The 19,266-nt window shown below is 50.6% G+C and overlaps 4 protein-coding genes across 4 annotated transcripts; 1 reads left to right on the top strand and 3 right to left on the bottom strand.

Annotated features, from left to right (window-relative positions):
• Positions 1-495: 495 nt before the first annotated feature.
• On the bottom strand, positions 496-2,362 carry BROUX77_003766 (uncharacterized protein; the record flags this gene model as incomplete). Its single annotated transcript, XM_073748453.1, has 4 exons — positions 496-768; positions 841-1,307; positions 1,529-1,819; positions 2,074-2,362. The coding sequence occupies 4 exons, from the start codon at positions 2,360-2,362 to the stop codon at positions 496-498; spliced, it is 1,320 nt and encodes a 439-aa protein (XP_073606191.1).
• Positions 2,363-6,006: 3,644 nt separating this feature from the next.
• Positions 6,007-6,539, top strand: BROUX77_003765 (uncharacterized protein; the record flags this gene model as incomplete). The annotated part of the gene is made up of 2 exons (XM_073748452.1): positions 6,007-6,172; positions 6,253-6,539. The coding sequence occupies 2 exons, from the start codon at positions 6,007-6,009 to the stop codon at positions 6,537-6,539; spliced, it is 453 nt and encodes a 150-aa protein (XP_073606190.1).
• A 767-nt stretch (positions 6,540-7,306) lies between these two features.
• On the bottom strand, positions 7,307-9,116 carry BROUX77_003764 (uncharacterized protein; the record flags this gene model as incomplete). Its single annotated transcript, XM_073748451.1, has 5 exons — positions 7,307-8,455; positions 8,509-8,581; positions 8,649-8,747; positions 8,815-8,950; positions 9,098-9,116. 5 exons carry the CDS (start codon positions 9,114-9,116, stop codon positions 7,307-7,309), a joined length of 1,476 nt encoding a protein of 491 aa, XP_073606189.1.
• A 963-nt stretch (positions 9,117-10,079) lies between these two features.
• BROUX77_003763 (uncharacterized protein) lies at positions 10,080-17,934 on the bottom strand (the record flags this gene model as incomplete). Its single annotated transcript, XM_073748450.1, has 8 exons — positions 10,080-12,327; positions 12,386-12,875; positions 12,938-13,418; positions 13,493-14,977; positions 15,038-15,595; positions 15,661-15,829; positions 15,885-17,193; positions 17,358-17,934. 8 exons carry the CDS (start codon positions 17,932-17,934, stop codon positions 10,080-10,082), a joined length of 7,317 nt encoding a protein of 2,438 aa, XP_073606188.1.
• Positions 17,935-19,266: the final 1,332 nt, after the last annotated feature.

Below are 19,266 nucleotides of genomic sequence, written 5' to 3'. Positions count from 1 at the left end.
CATATTTTATTCCCCCTCTCTGCATCCCAGGTAAGTAATTCCATATTTCTATTCATTTGTGGCTATGGATCGGAAGGCGGCCTTCAGCCCGTCGAGGGCGCCCACAGCCTCCGCATCATACACCTCGTGATTGGAGCCCAGGGAACCTGAGCCTACCGTGACATAGAGGCCGCCTTGTGTGATGACGTAGCCCCAGTCCACGGACCCGTCCGCGGACATCGAACCGTCGGGTTAGATCAGGATGTTTCGCCTAGCGCATTTTCGCTCGAAGCCCGCTCTGTCCAAGGACTCTTTGGTCTTCGGCTCCGGCCGGGGGCTGAAGAATCGGTCTGGGGGGCGTGTCAGGATAGCCGTCAGTAGACGGCCCAGTCTTGTTTCGGAGCTGGCGTTCAGTCTCGCCACTACGGGGTGTCGGGGGTCAAGCGTTATGACCCTGGCGGCAAGCTTGCGCTTCGTGTCCTCGAGGATGAGGAGGGCGGGCGAGATAGCCGCTTTTCAGTGGAATGCCGCGGTCGGAAAAGTCTTCCAAACCGACAGGATGGATCTCATGGCGACCCGGAGTGCCTTGTCCAGCGTTTCAACGCGCTTTTTGGAGCCGGTTGAGACCAATCGGTCCCCTCGCGCGAAGTTGCTCACAGGCCAGTAGGCGCCGTAGCCGTAGAAGATTAGGGGAATGACGCACCCTTTGACTGCCAGTCTGGCCATTTCGGCTGGTAGGCCTTGTGTGGTGTTGGAGAGCGAGCGTAGGAAGTGTGCGGCCTTGAGCCCCTTGGCGGCCCATGTCTCCACGTGGGTGTTGAAGGTTAGGCGAGGGTCAAGCCAAAAGCCGAGCTACCTCACCGATTTCCTGGGGGTGATAGTTGTCCCGCCCATTTGTACCGGGGGGTGGGAGTGTCTGGAAGACTGGGTGGAGTGAATAACCTCGGTCTTGTGGGGCGCAAAGCGCAGGCCATTGTCGGACGTCCACTCCGCCATCTTCCCGAGATCCATCTCGACTGCTCTCGTGGCCTCGTCTGGAGTTTTGCCTCTCGCGACAATCGCGACGTTGTCGGCGTACCCGAACTTTCTTCTCGAGTCGAACATCGGTTGTAGGAACAGCATGAAGAGAATAGGGGAGATAGGTGACCCTTGGAGGACCTCACAGCTGAGGTGCCTGTCTGGCGTGCGATGAGACGCGAGCCGGATGTGTCCTTTCCGGCCGTCCATGAAGGAGCCAACCCATCTCATCAGCGTGGCGGGCCATCCTTGTTCGCGCAGGCGGCACTGGAGCCGGCCGGGGAGCACGGCGTCGGAGACGCCCTGGATATCTAGGGTAACTGTAATAATAATGACTTGGCTTTATTAAGGTCAGAGTTGTTGTGTGAATCAATGATCTATGTAGGTTGAATGGGTGAAGGAGCTACGCTTCTAGGGGTCAGCGTAGCAGAGAGTCGTCCCCGTCTTCCCCGCCGAGTAGTCACTCCGACTCTGGGTTCGGATGGCTCCATGCTGCTATTGCCATCTCCATGCAAGGATTGGACCGAGGCACTCGTTCCGGCTGGGTAAACCGGGTACGGAACAACCGGCAAGTGGGCAATGTTTTCTTCGATTGGTTCCGCAGGCAGAGTAAGCCAAGGCACGCGGTCGCTCTCGGGAGTGATGTATTCCCAGATGCGCGCATCGCGGGCTACCGCGGCAAGGGCTGTTATGAACTTCTGGTAATCTTGGCGGGTGTTGATGATAGGGGTGAGGTAGGAGTGTGTGTTGATATTACGGGAAGTGTTACCTTTTTTTAGCAGATGGTGCTTAAGCAGTGAGGTTTTTTCCTTGAGAGTGACCGCTAGAGATTCTCTATTCTTTAGGAGTGTTAGTTTTGTTTCTCTAAAAGGCCCGTTTGTTTCTTCTGACGGCATTGCGAAGGCACCTCTTGGTCATGTCGATGGAGGTCTCGTCGCCCAGCGACAGAGCCGTCTCGTACGCGGCTTTGGCTGTCCTGCACTCGCCGTTCCACCAAGGGGTTCCCTTTTGGCTTTTAGGTCTGCGTCTGTTCATGGAAACTACCAACGCCATATCTGTAACCGTGTTGAGTCTCACCACTGCCCTGGCCAGCGTATTCGGGTCGGCCGGGGAGTCCGCCGGTGGGAGCTCGTCCAGCGGAAAGGACACGAACGTCTCTTTGAGCCTCTTGAACTGGGAAGGACCGAGGGTGTAGCCCGGGAGCAGCGGGGAGGGCAGGCTGGGGCCCAAATAGGAACTTGGAGAATAGAGTGCTGTGGTCCGAGGTCGTGTCTAGGCCAGAGGGGATATCAGCCCAGGCTCCGGGGGAGTTCGCGATGACCAGATCCAGTGTGTGCCCTCGGTCGTGGGTAGCGACCCTGCTCATTCTTAGGGATAGAAAAGTCTTTAGGGTTGGCGGATGCATCAATATGAGACGAGAGCAACGATTCACTGACATATTCAACCTCACCCCAAAACTGCCAATAAATTTCTCTAACCATCTTCATATCAGTCTCCTCCTATCTTATTATGAAATGCTGCTGAGTGTATGGAGTGACTGTGGGTGTGGTCGACGGAAAAAGGAGACCTGCTGCCCAAACCAGTTGAATTGTGGATTGCCCTGACATCGGCGTTGTTGTTGGGATGTATGGAGGGGGTTGTGTATCCCTCTGGCTAGCATGGCGTAGCCGCAGCACGCCGGTTGGTGGAGATTACCAGGGCACAAAGTGCCGGGGAGGTGAGAGGTGAGTTCTTTGTATAGTGGTGAGGCCGCCTCCTTCCACCAGGCTGCGACGGCTTCCATTTCGAGAGTCCTGGCGCGTCTGGCGATGGCGGCGATGGCGGCGATGGATGGGGTTGGTGGAGAGGGTTCTCTTGCCCCAGTAAGAGAGGACCAACAGGGTGGTGGGCGGGGGAGGGCGGCGCCTAGTTGGTCAAAAAGATTGCGCAGCTCCTGAAGATGGAGAGCTCTTGCGTCGTATGCTTTACTAGACATTACATTACGAATTACGCTGGGAAAGGTTGGTTCTGATCAATGCTGCTGCGCATTCAAACATCTAATTGTGCCTTGCACTAGTTGGTACATCCAAGCAAGTAAGCCGTGAAAGTTGTTTAGGCCGAGATGTAGTCACACCGCTCGAATGCCGCTACATTTCAAGTCAAGATTTCGGTGAACTTATGCCAGACCTTTTGTACATATCTACAGATTACCATTCCATAACCAAGGCAAGCTAGACATCGAAAACCGCGAGACAACCATTCTCCAAAGACTCCAAGAGGGCCTATACAAACCGCTTGGGTTGGTTAGTCAGTCCAAGCGCTTCAAAGCGGGATCCTGGGTCCTGCTCCAAAAGCAACGATTCACACATACGAGCCATGAGACGGAGAGACCAGACTTCAAGCCACATGTATGCAACTATGCATCAAGTCCAAGTATAACTGCTGGAACAGGCCAGGCCAGACCTCTGGATATTCATGTTCAGGCCTGCCTCGTGCCATGGTCCCTATAGTGAAGCATGTGAACCAGCAGAAGGCCATCTTTCGTCGAGTTGTCCCCGGCCAAGTATAACGTTACCTGCATCAGTGTTCAAGTGCCCCATGCCATCTTGTGCATGCTCTGGTGGACTCGAAGAGAAGGCCTCAACACCCGCATCAAGTTCCTGGGTTACCGTGAGTGTTAGTAGCATGCAGGCAAGGAAGGGGAGCCAAGCCAAAGTGCCGTCAGCAAAATGTAAAACTAGCCGCCTGGTTATTTTTAGATTGGAGATGGTCGGCTATCTAACTGGACGCCAAAATGATGAAAAAAAAAAAAAGGCTGCACACAGAACCCAAAGATCAGATCAGCCACAGCCCAGTAGGGTAACTCGAGTACATGCATTCGCACTAGAAGCTGAAAGCTAACCGCGACAGCTCTTGGGGCCTTGACTCGCCCCGGAGATCTTCTCCAAACATCCCCTTATGCACAAGGTCGTATAGTCAAGAAGTCGGCAAAAGTTCATTACTATCACAATCAGGAACAAGATCGCCAGAAACATTGCCTCCAGGAAACGGAGAACATGGAAACTTTTTGGTGAGCATAAGGGTCTGCAGCCACGAGATAGGGTTCAAGGACAATGTGTGTGTCTCCCCGAAGCTGGCCAATGACGTCACAAGGCTCGCACGAGCCGGAGAAGGGTCTTTTGGGCTAAGAGAGAAATTCGCGGTTAACCATGCCCAACAACGATGGCAACATCTGTCCCACGGGTGGCAACATTGCCCTCGACGACAAGGCAAACACACAACAGGTGTTATTACGGAGGGGGGAGGAGTTGCTTGCTTCCAGCACAGACAGACTCCTTGGGGCCACACTTTCTGGGGTGGGATTGGCAGACAAATATCAGCACTGTGTTGTCTTGGTGTCTTGTCTCTTGATGGGGAGTTTGTTCTACAGGTACAATGTCACCTCGCCTCGACCGGCTGACTGTGATGGCCGGGATTGGACTCGTATTGTTTTCAGCAGACCACGAGACGAAGCAGTTAACAGAGCAAGACCGGACTCGAGGAGCCCATGTTCTACAAAAGTCAGAGTCAGACTCGAGTCACTAGAACAAGAGTAAGCGGCAAATTTCTACATATATCCATGGGCACAAGAGGGCAGAGATATTGACTAGTTGTCAACGAAAGTCGATATGGAAAGCCTGCCGTTGCCATGGAGGCATATGAGGAGAATACGTCTTTCGAAAAAGCATAGGCAATATCAACCAAGATAAACCTGCGCTGCAACATCGAGTTAGGGCTTGGAATTCATGCAAAGAAGAAAAAAAAAAGTGTCTGGCTGGTCAGGGTAAGCAAACAACCTTGAGGCTTTAGCCCCCCTTGAATCTGTGATACTGCCGCAGCCTAACGAAGCCAACGAAGACCTCGTATAAGCGCACAAGTGCATACATACAAAGTTGCAAGCATAAAGGCCCGCAGTTAGCCCATGTTCCATTTTTGGAGTTGCCTTCATCAACGGCGTATAAGTCTGCTGACTCTCTTAGTACACTTGTATTTTGTTTCGTTTACTTAGTTGTTTCGTTTCAAGCACACACCCACCCGGAGAATCCGGGAGTGTTCCTCCGCACCAGGAGCGACACAAGCTTAGACGGCCGAGCCAAGCGTAGTCAAACTTCACTGCCGAAGGAAAAAGTGCCTACAAGGAGAATACAGTGCGCCCATGCTTTCTGTATCACTTTGGGCGCTGGGCGGGCTCAATCGAGCTTCAGCCTGTCACAATATATTTCGTCTAGGCTTCAAAGTGGCCCCCTTGACTTTCCAGCTTCACGCCTGGACCGAGTTTGGCATCGCCGAGAACTTGTTCAACCTAAGTGCGTATAGCTAACCATGCGTATAATACGGTTGGGTAAAGGCGCTACTCTGTGAATCCGGATTCTCATGTTGATTTGTGCTTGTCTAGGTAATGCACTGTGTGGCAATAGAACCTCCACAAATTTTGCATCTTACGGGGGAGTTGGGGGGCCAGAGACAGAGAGAGGGAGAGATCTACACCGAAATCAACGCAGAGCTTGGGCCAAGCTAACAATTTCTCCCGCTATTCGATCGGATTCTCTGCTGCTTGAGTGGCAGGAATACCAGCCAAGTGAAGCTAACACTGGCCAAGCCAAAGTAAGCTTGCAGGCTATGCCATTGCAAAGGAGCTCGGAAAATAAGAGGAGAAAAGAAGAAAACGAGATCGGCCCTGTCTTGCTAGTATGTAGCTCGAAGACGAGGTGTAGTGTCCCATGACTTAGCAGGTGTGATATCATCATGTAAGAGAAACCCAGGCAGAGAATGCCCAGAAGAAGGTGACATGTTGCGCCGTCTCTGGCGAGAAATCGACAAGTTCCAACGACTATAAGAAGGGCCTTCCTCGTCTCAATAATTCAGGAGAGAAAGAAAAGAAGCCCTCACCATCAACTCATCTCTTGCATCATCACCACCAAGCATCTTCTCTTACATTACATTACTCTATACTCATTGCTCTCTTGAAGCTCATCCTTAATCTTATTCAAAATGAAGTTCTCTCTGGCTACCATTCTGGCTACCGTCGCCGCTGTCTCTGCTGCTCCTTCGCAGATTGAGTCCCGCGACGCTAGAACCCTCAAGTTCTACTTCCACGCCGCTGCCACTGGCTACGAGCTGTCCTTCCCTGCCGACGGCCAGTTTCACGATACTTCCCGTAAGTCCAACATTCCTACAGCATCCACTCACATTGTGCGCCAATCTCATAAGCCATATGCTAACATGTACACCATCCAGGCCTTGACCTCAACGTCAACCTGGTTGAGACTCCCGCTGCTGATGGTATCAAACAGTGCGAATTCAAGACCGAAGGCCAGATGGCCCCTGCTCTCGTTTATGAGCCGGCCAGTGGCAAGTCCATGGTTGCCATCGGCCCTCCCCAGCCCATCGTCGCTGTCAAGTGCTGGGGCGAGTGTGCCACGGTTGACCAGGGCTGCTCTGGCGCCGGCCAGGCCAACTGCTGCAGCGGATACTGCGGCACCGACAACAAGTGCCACGCCTACGTTCTGACTGGCTACGCTTAAGCGGCTTGCCGTCAGACTCTCCGCGCCGAGCTGTCTGCACTGCCAGGCCACTGCTGTTTGGCCCGGACCCAGGACAGCCGCCCGCACCCACCTCGGACGTACTCTTCTGTACCCTGTTTTCTTCTTCTCCATCATCTTATCAGCCCTTAATCTTTTTGTGCCAAAAATCCACCCTCCTTCACGTCTTTAGTTCTGCCATGCGCTACGACTTTGCCTGTCCTTACGATCTATGAATTTGCATCCTCTACCTCCCCCCTCCAGCACACACGGGTCGGAACTTTTCTGTGTCTTGGCGCTTGGATTCATTCTCTAGAGCTGCCGTCACAACCTGAGCTTTTGTTATCACTTTGGCTCCCTTGGTTGCTTTGTGTGCTGGATCAATGGTGATGAGGGCCCATATTGTTGCATACTCTCCTTGAAATCTCACGAGCATAATCATTAATCCTGAAATATAAATATTCGCACCCAAAATCTTTGAACATGTTTCAGAACTCGATGTAGTCAACCAACTAGTGCTTTTTCTTGTACAAGAATAGTCCAAGCTATTTTTTTCTTTCTTTCTTTGTCTTGTACCCAAGGTCCGTTCGTGTAAGTCAAGAAAGAGGTTGTCATTCACGGCATGTCCAAAATAGGGTTAGGGCTTTCGAGAACAATGGGAGCTACTAACTATTTACATATTAACTTCATGAGCTAGCCTATTTACTCATGGGATGCCCATTCTAACTACCGGTTGATTTTTTTCATAACAATAGACAAGCTTCATTAATCTACTTTAGCGACCGGCGCACGCGCTTCTGCGACTCGGGAGCCGCGGGCGCATCGTCCTCGACGGGCTTTCTCTTGCCACGGCCCGCCGCCTTGGCCGAACCAGGAGCAGCAGGCGAGGCGACGGCGCTCGTAGGGTCCACCGACTTGCGGGGCCGGCCACGCTTGGCAGGCGTTGGCTTGGCTTCCTCCTCCGCGAGGCTCTTGTCCGACTCTGAGTTCTGCTCGGCCGGGGCCTCGATCGACTTGCGGGGCCGGCCACGCTTGGCCGGCGTTGGCTTGGCTTCCTCCTGCGGCTCCTCGGTCGCTTCTGTCTGCTGCTCGGCAGCGGCATCGACGGACTTTCTGGGCCGGCCGCGGCGGGCAAGGGGTGTGCTGATGGGCTCTGCGGGCTTCGTCTCAGGGTCAGCCTTGATGGGCCGCGCGGCCTTGGTGACAGGTGTCTTGTCCTTTGCTTCCACTTCGGCATTGGCCGCTTCTTCAAGGGCCTTTTTCGAGGGGCGACCCCGCTTTTTGGGTGCCGGCTTCTCTTCCTCGGACTTTACTTCCTCAACGGTGGCCTTTGAAGGACGGCCGCGCTTCTTGGGAGCAGGCTTCTCCTCTTCATCAGAGTTGCCTTCCTCTTCTACAGCCTTCTTGGCTGGGCGGCCGCGCTTCTTGGGGGCAGGCTTCTCTTCCTCGTCGACACTATTTTCTTCCTGAATTGCCTTCTTCGCGGGACGGCCTCTCTTGGGGGCCGGCTTCTGCTCATCGGTAGTGTTCTCCTCACTAGCCACCTTCTTGGGACGGCCACGCTTCTTGGGTGTGGGCTTTTCTTCATCGTCGGCGTCGGCAGGCTCCTCGACAGCTTTCTTGGCAGGGCGGCCACGCTTCTTCGGCGCTACGTCCTCGGCGACGTTGGATTCAACGGCAGGGGCAGCATCGACAGACTTGCGTGGGCGGCCTCTCTTGGCAACGGCAGGCTTTGCTTCATCGGATTCAGCCTCTTCAGCGGGCTTGACCTTTGGGGGCCGTCCGCGCTTTTTGGCGGGCTGCTCAGTCTTGGGCTCCAGCTCCTGCTCTTCTTCTTGGGCTTCTTCCTCCTGGGCGGCCTTCTTCTTGGTAGCGCGGCCACGAATACCCTTGATGCCAGGTTTGTTGAACTCGGGATCCTGAGGTTGGGTTAGTGGAGGCGTCGGCAGCACAAGAGAACAAATAAACCTACACCCTTGAAATCCTCGGCATCAATATGGCCTTGTTTGATACAGCGCTGGACCTTGGTTTTCACGTCGTCATCGCTGATGACGATGACTCCCAGTCAGCAGACGATCCATGTGCAGTCAGAGCAGCAAAAAAGAGACTTACGTGAGCTCGTCATAGCCATCGAGGAAGTCCATGTTCAGGGCATCATCTTCCATGCAGGCTTCCTGGACATGCTGCAGCTGCTGGCCAGAGACACAGCCCCTATAGCGCATAGCATGGCGCCGGTTAGCAACGTCAAAGCTGGTCGGAGATGGAATGGCAGTCTCACCAGTGCTTCCATTTCCATGAGCCGCGGCCCTCAAACTCGACCCAAGTGCCAAAGCGGATTTCACCCTTAGTCACCTTAGACGCAGTCTTCTTGCACAAAGTATCTGTGCAGCCTGCACGGTTGTTGGGCGAGATCTCTGTAGATGAAATTAGCAGCGGTCCGTGATGCTGAGAGGCGTGGAGGAGAGGGGGGAGGTCATGGATATGGGGACATCAAGGGGGCAAATAAATCAGAAAAAAAGAGCGAAAAGGTGGAAGAAAAAACCGCCCGAGGATAAGCTTACCAACGCGATATTGAGGCATGGCGATTAGGATGAGATGGAATCACTGAAGGAAAATGCACTGGTGAAAGGCCAACGGAGCGTCAAAGAGGCGACACAAAGAAGCACGATGGGAAAAGCGGCGATGACCAAAAAAAGGGTTCAGCGGCGATTTTTTTCTCCAATGAAGATAATAATAAAAAAAAAAGTAGCGTGCAATGAGAGAAAAAAAGAGAACAAAATCGTGAAGAGGGGAAAAAAAGAATCAACAAGAAAGAAAAAAAAGAAGAGGAGTTCTGGTGAATGAAGAAGAAGGAGGGAAAAAAAAAGAAAGAGAGAAAGAGAACAAATTCATAGGCAAAAAAAAGGAATTTGGACGCGTCTTTTTCTTCTTTTTGTCTCCTGCCAGAAAAAAAACGGCCATTTTGTGCGGTTACCAGCGCAAAAAAGAAAGAAAAACAGGGAAATTTGTATGGGAACAATGAGGAGGCTGTATTTTTGGGGCCTTTTTTTCAATTCTTTATTTCTGTGGTGCAATCACCTTTTTTTCTTCTTTTTTTTCTCTCCATACACGATAGAAAAAAGCACAAAAAAACCCTCGGGCAAGCAGAAAAAAAAATCAATTGAACGAGAAAAAAAGAGCCATCGGCGAAAAACTTCCATCAACTCTTCAAGCAATTTATATCAAATCTCTTTTTTTGTCCATCTTCCATAGCCTCGTCTTGCGTGACCCTCACAATCAGCCCTTTTTTTCTCATCTTATGCAGCCTAACAAACAAGACAGACATCATGCGGCCTTAAAATGAAAGGCTGTAATTATTGGCTCAGTATTTTTTTTTCTCTTTTCTTTCCAGGCGCACAGAAATTCGCCAGTTTTCGTCCTTGGAAAATCCCAGAATATTTTCTTAAATGGCCAGCTTGCTTTTATATTCAGACACATCGCTCTCCATAAAATACACACACATACAGCCTGAATGAAACATGTGATCTATCGCACTCTCTTCGCCTACAAAAACGAACACCATCCAATGTACATGGCTGCCAGGTTCTCGGGACTCACCGCCTCCTTGATCAACGCATCGACATATCCCTCCACGCCCAGCGGCGTCATTTCCTGCGGGAGGAAGCCCATCAGCCGCCGCTTGACATTCTCGTGTGCAACCTGCGGAATCATGCGCGGGATCTTTTCGTCCTTGTGCTGTTTGCGCCCGCGGTCCTTGAGCAAGTCGATGGTCGGGTCGTAGATGAAGGCCTCGATGATGGTCATCAGCGTCTCCTGCTGTGCGCGCAGTGTCGCCAGCGTCAGCTCCGAGCACTGCCGGAACGGCCCCTCGTAGCCGTAAATCCCCATGGCAGCCACCATGTTGTGCGTCAGCCGGAACGGCACGCGCTCTGGCGTCGAAAACGTCAGGCCCTTGTCAAACAGGCAGTTAAAGTCCACGTGGAATACGCCGCCGTTGCCCTCTTCGAGCAGAATGTTTTCGCCGTGCCGGTCACCCAGCCCCAGAATCGTGCCGACCATCGACATCACGGCGCACGACCGTGTATATCGCAAGCGCGCTGTGAACCATGACGTCGGGTCCGGGAAATTGTCAATGAACCATATATGCAGCACTGGCGGGAACTTGCCCAGAACATCGCGTGTAAAATACGCCGTATCAGTCGCCGCCGCCTTGCAGAGGCTATCCAGCTGCGCATAGTTGATATTGCTGAGTCCGCGCTGTTTGTAGAGAACCAGGAGAATATCTCGCAGTGTCTTGAGGCCGTCAACCCACTCGATAATGCCGCCTTCTTCTGCCAGTGGCGTCACTGCGTACGAGCGGACATACAGTTGACGCTTGCTTGACTCTGCATCTTTTTTGAGCGCTTTGTTGATGACATTGTTGAACTCGATTAGTCGCTGGTCAGCGCGCAAATCATCCTTGGGCTTGATCAGGAGCTTGTACTTCTGCCCGTTGGACCCAATGGCTATGACACGACGTGGCCGAGCCATCGACCCCAGAACAAGCACCTCCTGCTCAAATGAGTGAATTGTCACTACGTCACCTGAGAACGGCTGGTGCTGTCGCTTATTCGCCCTGGGAAGCGTCGGTAACTTGGCCATGAGGCAAGACTCGGCCGGAACCACCAGCGGACAGGGCAGACAAGCAGGATTGAATTTGAGTTGATTCAGCGTAGTGACTGTCGATCGATTAGACTGGAAATCTCCTGTCTGACTGAGCCAGACTAACTGTGTAGCAAGCTTCTCGCCCTTGCGGATTATGTCTGCTACCGGTTTCCCGCCTATCTTGGGGCCTGCCGCCTTGATGACAGAAAGAATCTCGCGGCCACGCAACCGGCGCTCCGCGTTGCGCGGTGTAAGCAAGAGTGGAAAGATGCCCCAGAGCGCCTGCTGCGGGTATGCTGCGACCACCTTGGCAATAATGTTGACCAGCAGCTTGACAGCATCGGCGTTCTTGTGCGTTATGCGCGCCACCATCTGCGGCAATGCCGTGTAAAAGATGTATGCGGGAAGCCGAACCGAAAGCTTTTCAATGTACGCGTGCATCAAGTTTAGCTGCTGCATCCTTTCCTTCTTGAATCTCTCGGACATGGTGATTTTTGGGGGCTCGTCACATTGCGCAGCAAACTCAAGCCACACTGTAATGATGCAGGGCAAGGTCTGGTGCAAATACTTGGTACCAAAATTCAGAGACCGCAAATAGTTCTCAACAACTACACGGGAAACAGAGCCCATGATGGTGGACTCAGTCTGCTTGTCTACCGGTAGCTTCAAATCGTATTCCAGGAGCGTCTTATAGTGTCGGCCGAGCCAGTAATGACCCTTCTCCCATGATGGATATATCCTGGCTGGTTCCTGGAATTTCTCTCGTAGAGCCTGAACCTTCATTTGACCGGTAGCATCAAGCCACTTGGCGATCATAAGATGCGCCCGAGCAGAAAGAAGCTTTTGCGCAGAATCCGAGCCTTTGCTTGATGTAATTGAACCAGTCCCTACTGCCTTTGTGGATACTGGAACTTGAGTTTGCGTGCCGAGCTTGTTGCTGGTGAGAGCAGACTCTAGTATTTGGATAGCGCGCCTTACGCGACCTTCTTTATACAGTAACTTCGCATTCTCAATGATGGCAGACCCGTCACCAAGATTAGACGCATGAAGAATGGCATTGAAAGATTGTTGCAGGAGTCCGGCCTTTCTTGACATTTTACCAGAAGCTAGCCATAGGGAGGAAATGTTAAGATTCGTGTATGCATCACTAAAAAAGGAGTGTTAGTGTCTTCTAGAGAGCAAATCATTGCTGAAGTCGAGCTTACCCCATGAGTTCCATGGCCGCCCGTTGGATACCCAAAACATAATGTTTGTCGCTTGCAAATGAGCCCAGTACTCCCACCCTACGGGTGAGTTTGGTCATGATGATGTCATTGTTAGGTGGCACCTCTCCTGCTACTTTGTGCTTGTTGGCAAGAATCATCTCCAGATCCGATAGAACGTGGCATTGAAGAAGGAGATCTCGACAACCCTGAAGCGAGGAAGTGGTGGTTGGAGTCAACGCGGCAGAAATCTTCTCCCGGATCATGGTGATGGTGCCAGGTATCGATTCGTACTCCTTGTTGTAAAGACACCTAAAGATCTCACCGATTGAAACGTTGAAGTCGTCGAGAATATTTCCGTTGTAGGAGCGAACATGCTTATTGAGGTCTTCCCATCGACCGGTAGCCCAAGCAGCCTCGACCGCAAAAGAACTAATCTTATTTTCAAGCGCGGAATGTTGCCTCAGACTGTCGGCATAACTAAGTAGAACGTCTATAAAGTGTTAGCCAACATACAGCACAGAATTACATACATAAAGGAATAATCTGGCTTACCATATTGCCCCGAGTTTTTAAGACAGGTAAGTAGCTCCATTTTGACATCCATGTTGTCAGGCTGCTGTGATAGCTGATACTCGCACCAGGTTTGCGCTGCTGTCCACCGCTGCGCTTTCTTGTTGCTAAGAACTTGGTGGTCAAGATCTAAAACTTGGAGGTGTGCCGATATACCCTCAAGTCCATCAGGCTCATCTATCTGTGCATAAACGTCCTGTAACTGGGACATGAGCTCTTCCTTGTTTTCGCCATCTGCGCGGTCTTTCTTGTTGCTAGTCTCTCGGATGTGAAGCTCTAGGTGGAACAGTGCCCGGTTGTATTGGTTACACGCTATAGCACGTTGTGCAATCAGTTGTGGAGGGATACGATCGAGAAACTTTTGTACTCTCTCGAGCTCGGCAGTTTGTGTGCTATCAAGACGTTGAGCGACCTTTTTTTTATGTACCCAACGCATCATGTAATCAAGAATAGTAAAAACGCTCTACAAATGGGTCAGTATTTCACAGCAGTCAGTAGTGAAAACAAAGATTGGAGGCTCATTCTTATTTTTCTCACCTCATAGTAACGATTGCGATGCCGTCTCTCTTCCGGTGTGTGAATGTTGGGGGGATCAAATTCCAGAATAGACAGAAGCTCAGTGTTGAGCTTGTTGTAGATACTAGACTCGCATCCAATTACCACATGAGAGAAAACATACGGCAAGAGATGCTCAGCCACCGAAGTATCTTTGACCCGGACCAGACGCGTCAATGGATCAAATATCAATGCCGCGTTGGGGTTCTGTGGGTTCTGTATCAAAAAGAACACCATATCCCGAAGCCACTGGGAGTATTCGCCATCAGGCCGGAAAGATGGCATTTGGGCAGCCGGTGGAATATTGCTGTTGAGTACATATCTAGAAGACATGAACGTGTTAAGCATCTCCTTGTCTCCCGGTGGTAATAGGGCCCAATCCCGACTGATTTCATTGCCTCCGCGTGTTCCTGGGCCTGTAACCAGAGCCTTGATATCGCATCTTTCCAGCAGCTCCTGCATAGCATATGCTAGAAAGCCCTGCATGCGAGTATCTGTGGTGGAAGAGAAGCTTTTGAGCAAAACTTCAGTCAGCAAGAAAAACCCAAACTCCGTTTTTTCGTTATCCTTTGTAAAGTTGTTGTATACAACAAAGGTCCGCTTTTCTTTGTTCGCCTCCACGCGATTGCTGTCGAGGCATCCGATGAGGCCTAGACATTCCGTGCACATGCGTGAAATTTCGTAATCCAAACCATTGAAGCGTGCAGCGCAGTCGAGAACCGCGCGAAGAAGGAGGGAGACAACCCCATCTGGATTCTCGGATAAAGCGGATGCTTGAATCCAGGACTGGTGAGTCTTCAGGAACGTAACCAGATCCCCGAGACCAAGCCAAACAACGCCAGAGTTTTCGTGCGTTATTCGCTCAACGTAAATTGAGTACATCTTCTTAGTGCTGATCGTAGCCATTGCCGACTTCTTAACCACATCCAGCTCATCCTCGAGTTTAGCCAGTGCTGGAGTGTGTCGTAATGAGGGGATCTTGAAAATATTGTCGTTGAATATCTCGGGGTATTTGGCATGAAGGTCAAGGATAAGTTTCTCGGCCATAGTCTTGGATGTTGCATCAAACATGGCCCAATACTGTATGACGACGTAATATGTGGGCTCTAAAAGCAAGACAGCATCTGTCTCATCCAGATTCAAGACCATAGCCGCCCATGCTGAAAGGGCGGGCCGTCTCAGTTCTTCAAGGGTCATGACAGACAATAATGATGCTGATATTTGCGCTCTGCCGGTTCGAACATGGCTTTTGCAGATTTTGATCATCTCCTCCATAGCAGCGATACATTGTGCTTGCTCCATAGTTGCTTGCTGCCCAGTGACCGCCATGTTTATTACCTCGGTCAGTGAGCTAACCAACCCTAGCATATGGGGCTCAAGTGCATGACCAATAACGTCCGGTGACTTTCGCTTGGGATCTCTGCTGGAGATGAGCCTCACGGCACACCACTTGAGAGCACAAAGAGCCTGGGACATGTTAGTATACTAAGCCAAGCGGTATGAGAAAATCTGTCTGTCAAAACTCACTGCGTTTCGCTTATCTTCATCTCGTGTAGCAGCGTGCTTGAATAGCTCATGAATTGTCGGTACTAGCTCACTCCGAATCAGAGCCATGAGGTCAGAGTTTTTAAACTCTTCGCCAACACGGCAAAGATGATCCATGACCGCAGATTCTGTATTTTCTGTGTTATTCACTAGGAGAAGTGCCAGGATGGGTGGCAGGTTACCCTTGGACATTAGCAACGGTGTAACCTCCTTGGAGGTGGCCGCAGCAATGGCTTTGATTGTTGTAATGTTGCTCTCTACAACAAGCCAAGGAAGCGCATGGCGCTGGACAAGTCCCAAAAGTTCTGCCAGGTCGATGCCCAGAAGCTCGGCAACTTTGACACCCCTTTGATGATCAGTTGCAAAGTTCTGAACAACAACATATGATAAATACTTCCAGAAAGGTTCAAACATCTTCAGTGTAGAACGGCCTCTGGTCTGGGCCAGAGTCCGAATCTCTGCTGCAGCAACGGCAGACACAAAAAGACTCTGGCTTCCAAGTAGCTCAACCATCTGTATCAACACTGGATTTAGCTCGTACTCCGGTAATACCCTGAACATTGTTAGCGACGCTTCAATGGTACAATAAAATCCATAGAATCCACTTGCCTTCCGAGTTGGCCCCAGGCCATGATGCAAGTCTCGTGTAGGTGACCAGCCTCTTTGTGTGATATTTGCTTAAGGAATCCCACAACATGAATGCGGTTACGCACCACCACATTCGCACCAACACCACATAATGCTGCATCACGCAAGAAGAGTGGAAATGTTCGACTATAGGCAAATTAGCATACCCTCCCAGTTAAAACACAAGAGGCAATTCAAATACCTAGCTGCAATCCGAAGCTCTCGGATAGAACTCCTTAATGACTTTAAGCACCAAAGCCCAAGTTTGGACTTTTCCAGATCGTACAAGTCGACAGAATGAAAATGCAGGGCAAGTTTCTGTAAAGCCAGCATAGTTATAATTCTCGGTTTCTGAGAACTCTCAAACTCGGGCAAGGCAATGAGCCGCAAAAGTGTTTGGAAAAGTAAGAGTTTAATCGACAGACTCTGTTCTATGTCTTCTAGTGGCGCAACCTCAGAAGTCTGGCAGTACGCGCAGTGGAAAGTTGTAGTATGCGCGGCGTGATCTGTATCGAGCTCCAACGTTTCGTCGGCTGCACAACTAAAATGTGATATGAGCTCGATAATCAGACATCTATCACCCAGCCCCATGTGAGGGAACGCATCTACCACAGCACTCTCCATAGACTCCCCATCCAGATCTATGTGAAGGCGTCTAAAGATGATGTCATAGAGAGCAACCATTTTGTTACCCTCTTCTTGTTTGGTCTTGCGTCTTTTGGACTCTGGTTGTTCTGTTTTATCGCTAGATGCCCAGTTCAGAGACAGCTTTTCAACCTCTTTTCGAAGAGTGTTGTCAACAAAAGCCTTCGGACGGGCCGAATAGCTGAAGTTGAACGACGGTGACACGTTCTCGGAGGCTTCCGTGAGAAGAGTTAATATTTTCGAGAAGTCGGGACCAGGTGTGCTCAGAAACATGCTAGGGTCAAGCTTTGGTAGGATATTAGACGTCACAATACGAGCGACCTCGGCACGGGCAATGCAGTGCTTGATAAGTACTGCCAAAGCCTTGGAGAAAGTCTGTTGGCAGGCTTGGCCGTTGTCATTTTCCTCTGTCAGAACCGCTGGCTTGCTTGCAATCTCGGAACAAAGCAAGGCTAGAACGACCGGGCCTTTTTCCTTGAATATAATCTTGGACGAGTTGGTCTTGAAACGGTTCGAGTCGAGAATATCCAAGGCGATGTTAACTATTGGAGTAATGTCGGATTTATAATCGTCGTGAAAGGTGAGAGCAGCAGTCCCGAGATACTGTAATGCATCGAGAATCCAGAGGCCATAGTCCAAGATGACCTCCTCCTGAGCCTCCAACAAGGCATGGTTGGTGAGAATGCGCAGGAAGCTCGTTGCTTGTCTAATCAGACGGCCGGGATCGCTGACTCGGCACTGCAGCTGCTCCCACTTGGACTGTTCATTTCCACCACATATTCGTTGAAGGGTGACTGCCGGGGGGAGGTCGGTCTGGAAGGGCTGCGAAGCCGCAATGTTCGGGTTGAGTAGAACGGCAGAGATTTCTAGCCATGCCTTAGGTCAGCCAAGTCAAGATATAAACTCTCGGTTACGCGGTCATGAAGTTTAGGTTTAGTTTTTCAAGTACTACAGTCTACACATGACGTAATAGAGGGAGCTGGATGGGCAGAGGGGCAATGGAAGGGACTGTGTTGAGTCTGGAACGCACCATTGACAGCATCTTTTAAGTACTCCAATATACGGTACACATCTGGATTCGTGCCTTTTATTTGCATGGCCGTATACACCATGCATGCTAAGGAGTCCTCTAGCTCATCGACATTCTCCATGCACTTTTCGTGGCCAAGAAAGCACATGAGTTTGGGCATCAACCACACCCAGAACGGCTCATTTCCCCGAAGCAAAAACTCTCCTGAAGTGTCCTTGTGGTCGAGCAGTTTCTTGGTTTCCTTGAGAGTGATCTCAATGAATTTGGTGACGTCATTGAGGTCCTGCTTGATCTGTGCCTGGGTGGCAGGAGTGGCACTGTCGACGACAATCTCTTTCAGTCGTAAGCGGACATAGGCGTACAGCAGCAGGTGATTATGCTCGAGATGTTTCTCCTCTGTTTTGAGGGCATTTGGGTCCTCTTTGATCTGCATAGCCCCGGCTATTAGCCGCCGTAGCTCGTCGTCTTCATCTCTGCTGGTGCTGTGGGCGTGGAGCGATGATCGCGAGGGTCGGTTCGTAATGCCATCCACCAACTGAGCAGCCAACGTCGAAGGCGGCCTGCTAGCGTCGTTCATTGCAACAGAGATCTTTTTTTGGTTATTCCTCTAGCAGTCTGGTAGTCGTCATCGGCTCCAAGTTTGCGCCCATTACACAGCAAGATTCACGTTGTACTGATGGCTGTGGAATCGATGTCTATGCTGAGTTCAGGCGGCGTTGCTGATGAAGTAATCGTGGTTTGCAACGCGGCTGGGGGGAGGACCCACCAACGCGTGGTCACGTGGTGTCTGAATTACGTTTAAAGTGAGGGGTGACAGACCCTGGATACCACATAAACTAACATGGTAGAAGACATCCTCATCACAACACTATAACTGTGCTGCATGAGGTTGTCTCAAGTTAATTTCCAAGGGTATGACTCAATTCTTTTAGAAAATTTCGAACACAAGGAACTCCCAGGTTCAGTTTTGTGTGCTTGTATGCAAAATGTTTCCCTAACAGACATTTTTCCAGTCTCCTTATACAACTATTCATCAGGGCAGACGTTGATCTTTGTGTCCCCTTGTAGATTTCACCATCATCCTTGTTGTCAGTGGGTTTAGAAGGCTTAAGGAAGCCGAAGAGCAGTTCAAGATGGCTAATTATAACTGGCATGAAACCCAGGGATTGCCTTTGATCAATCAACCAAATGCAGAAAATTCTGGCATGAGAAGGTGTGCATGTCTAAATGTCATGTAGCTAGTCACATGGAAACGTGCGATATGTTACCTAAAGACCTGAGTTTCTTCACACTGCATGAGGCTGAGAGCCGGCCGAATAGAGTTCCTTGTGTGTATAAGAAGCCAGTGAATCTCGCAATAGTCATAGATATCTGACGAGACTTCGGCATGGACACCAAAGGAGAAGACAAGACAAAAAAACCTTTGGATGGGCAGACGATGAAAAGTACAAACATTGGCATCTGTATACTTGTTGAAGCTTGGGTATGTATAAGCCAGTGTAGTTATACCTACACTATACACATATACGTCGCCATGCGCGACATCCGTGTGGATCGGTGCTGTACGAACTCCGACCAGCGACCTCCGTACACTAAACGAATATCCCCATGTGGAGAACCTACAAATCTAGGCTTGATTGTAGTTATGTGCCCCCAGGATCTACTGATATGCAAATACGCCGCTAAACCTGATGACACTAGGTCCACCCCCTCTCGACATTGCTTACTCAAGATATACTACTAGCGAGCATAAATGCACATAAGATGAACCGAGATGGAACTAGAGCTCAAGCGGAGTGGAGATCAATATCAAGATAACTAGCTATGTGTAACTAACTATAGTTATGTCGGGCTTAGAACGCGGACATGGTACAGCAGGATAAAGTGAATATACAAGTACAAATTGAGC

The sequence above is a fragment of the Berkeleyomyces rouxiae genome (assembly GCF_048999995.1).
Source record: "Berkeleyomyces rouxiae strain 22BRR77 chromosome Unknown BrBRR77_ptg000003l, whole genome shotgun sequence".
Classification (NCBI taxonomy): domain Eukaryota; kingdom Fungi; phylum Ascomycota; class Sordariomycetes; order Microascales; family Ceratocystidaceae; genus Berkeleyomyces; species Berkeleyomyces rouxiae.
The sequence above is the reverse complement of the archived record's forward strand: the minus strand, read 5'-3'. Positions and strand labels throughout refer to the sequence as shown.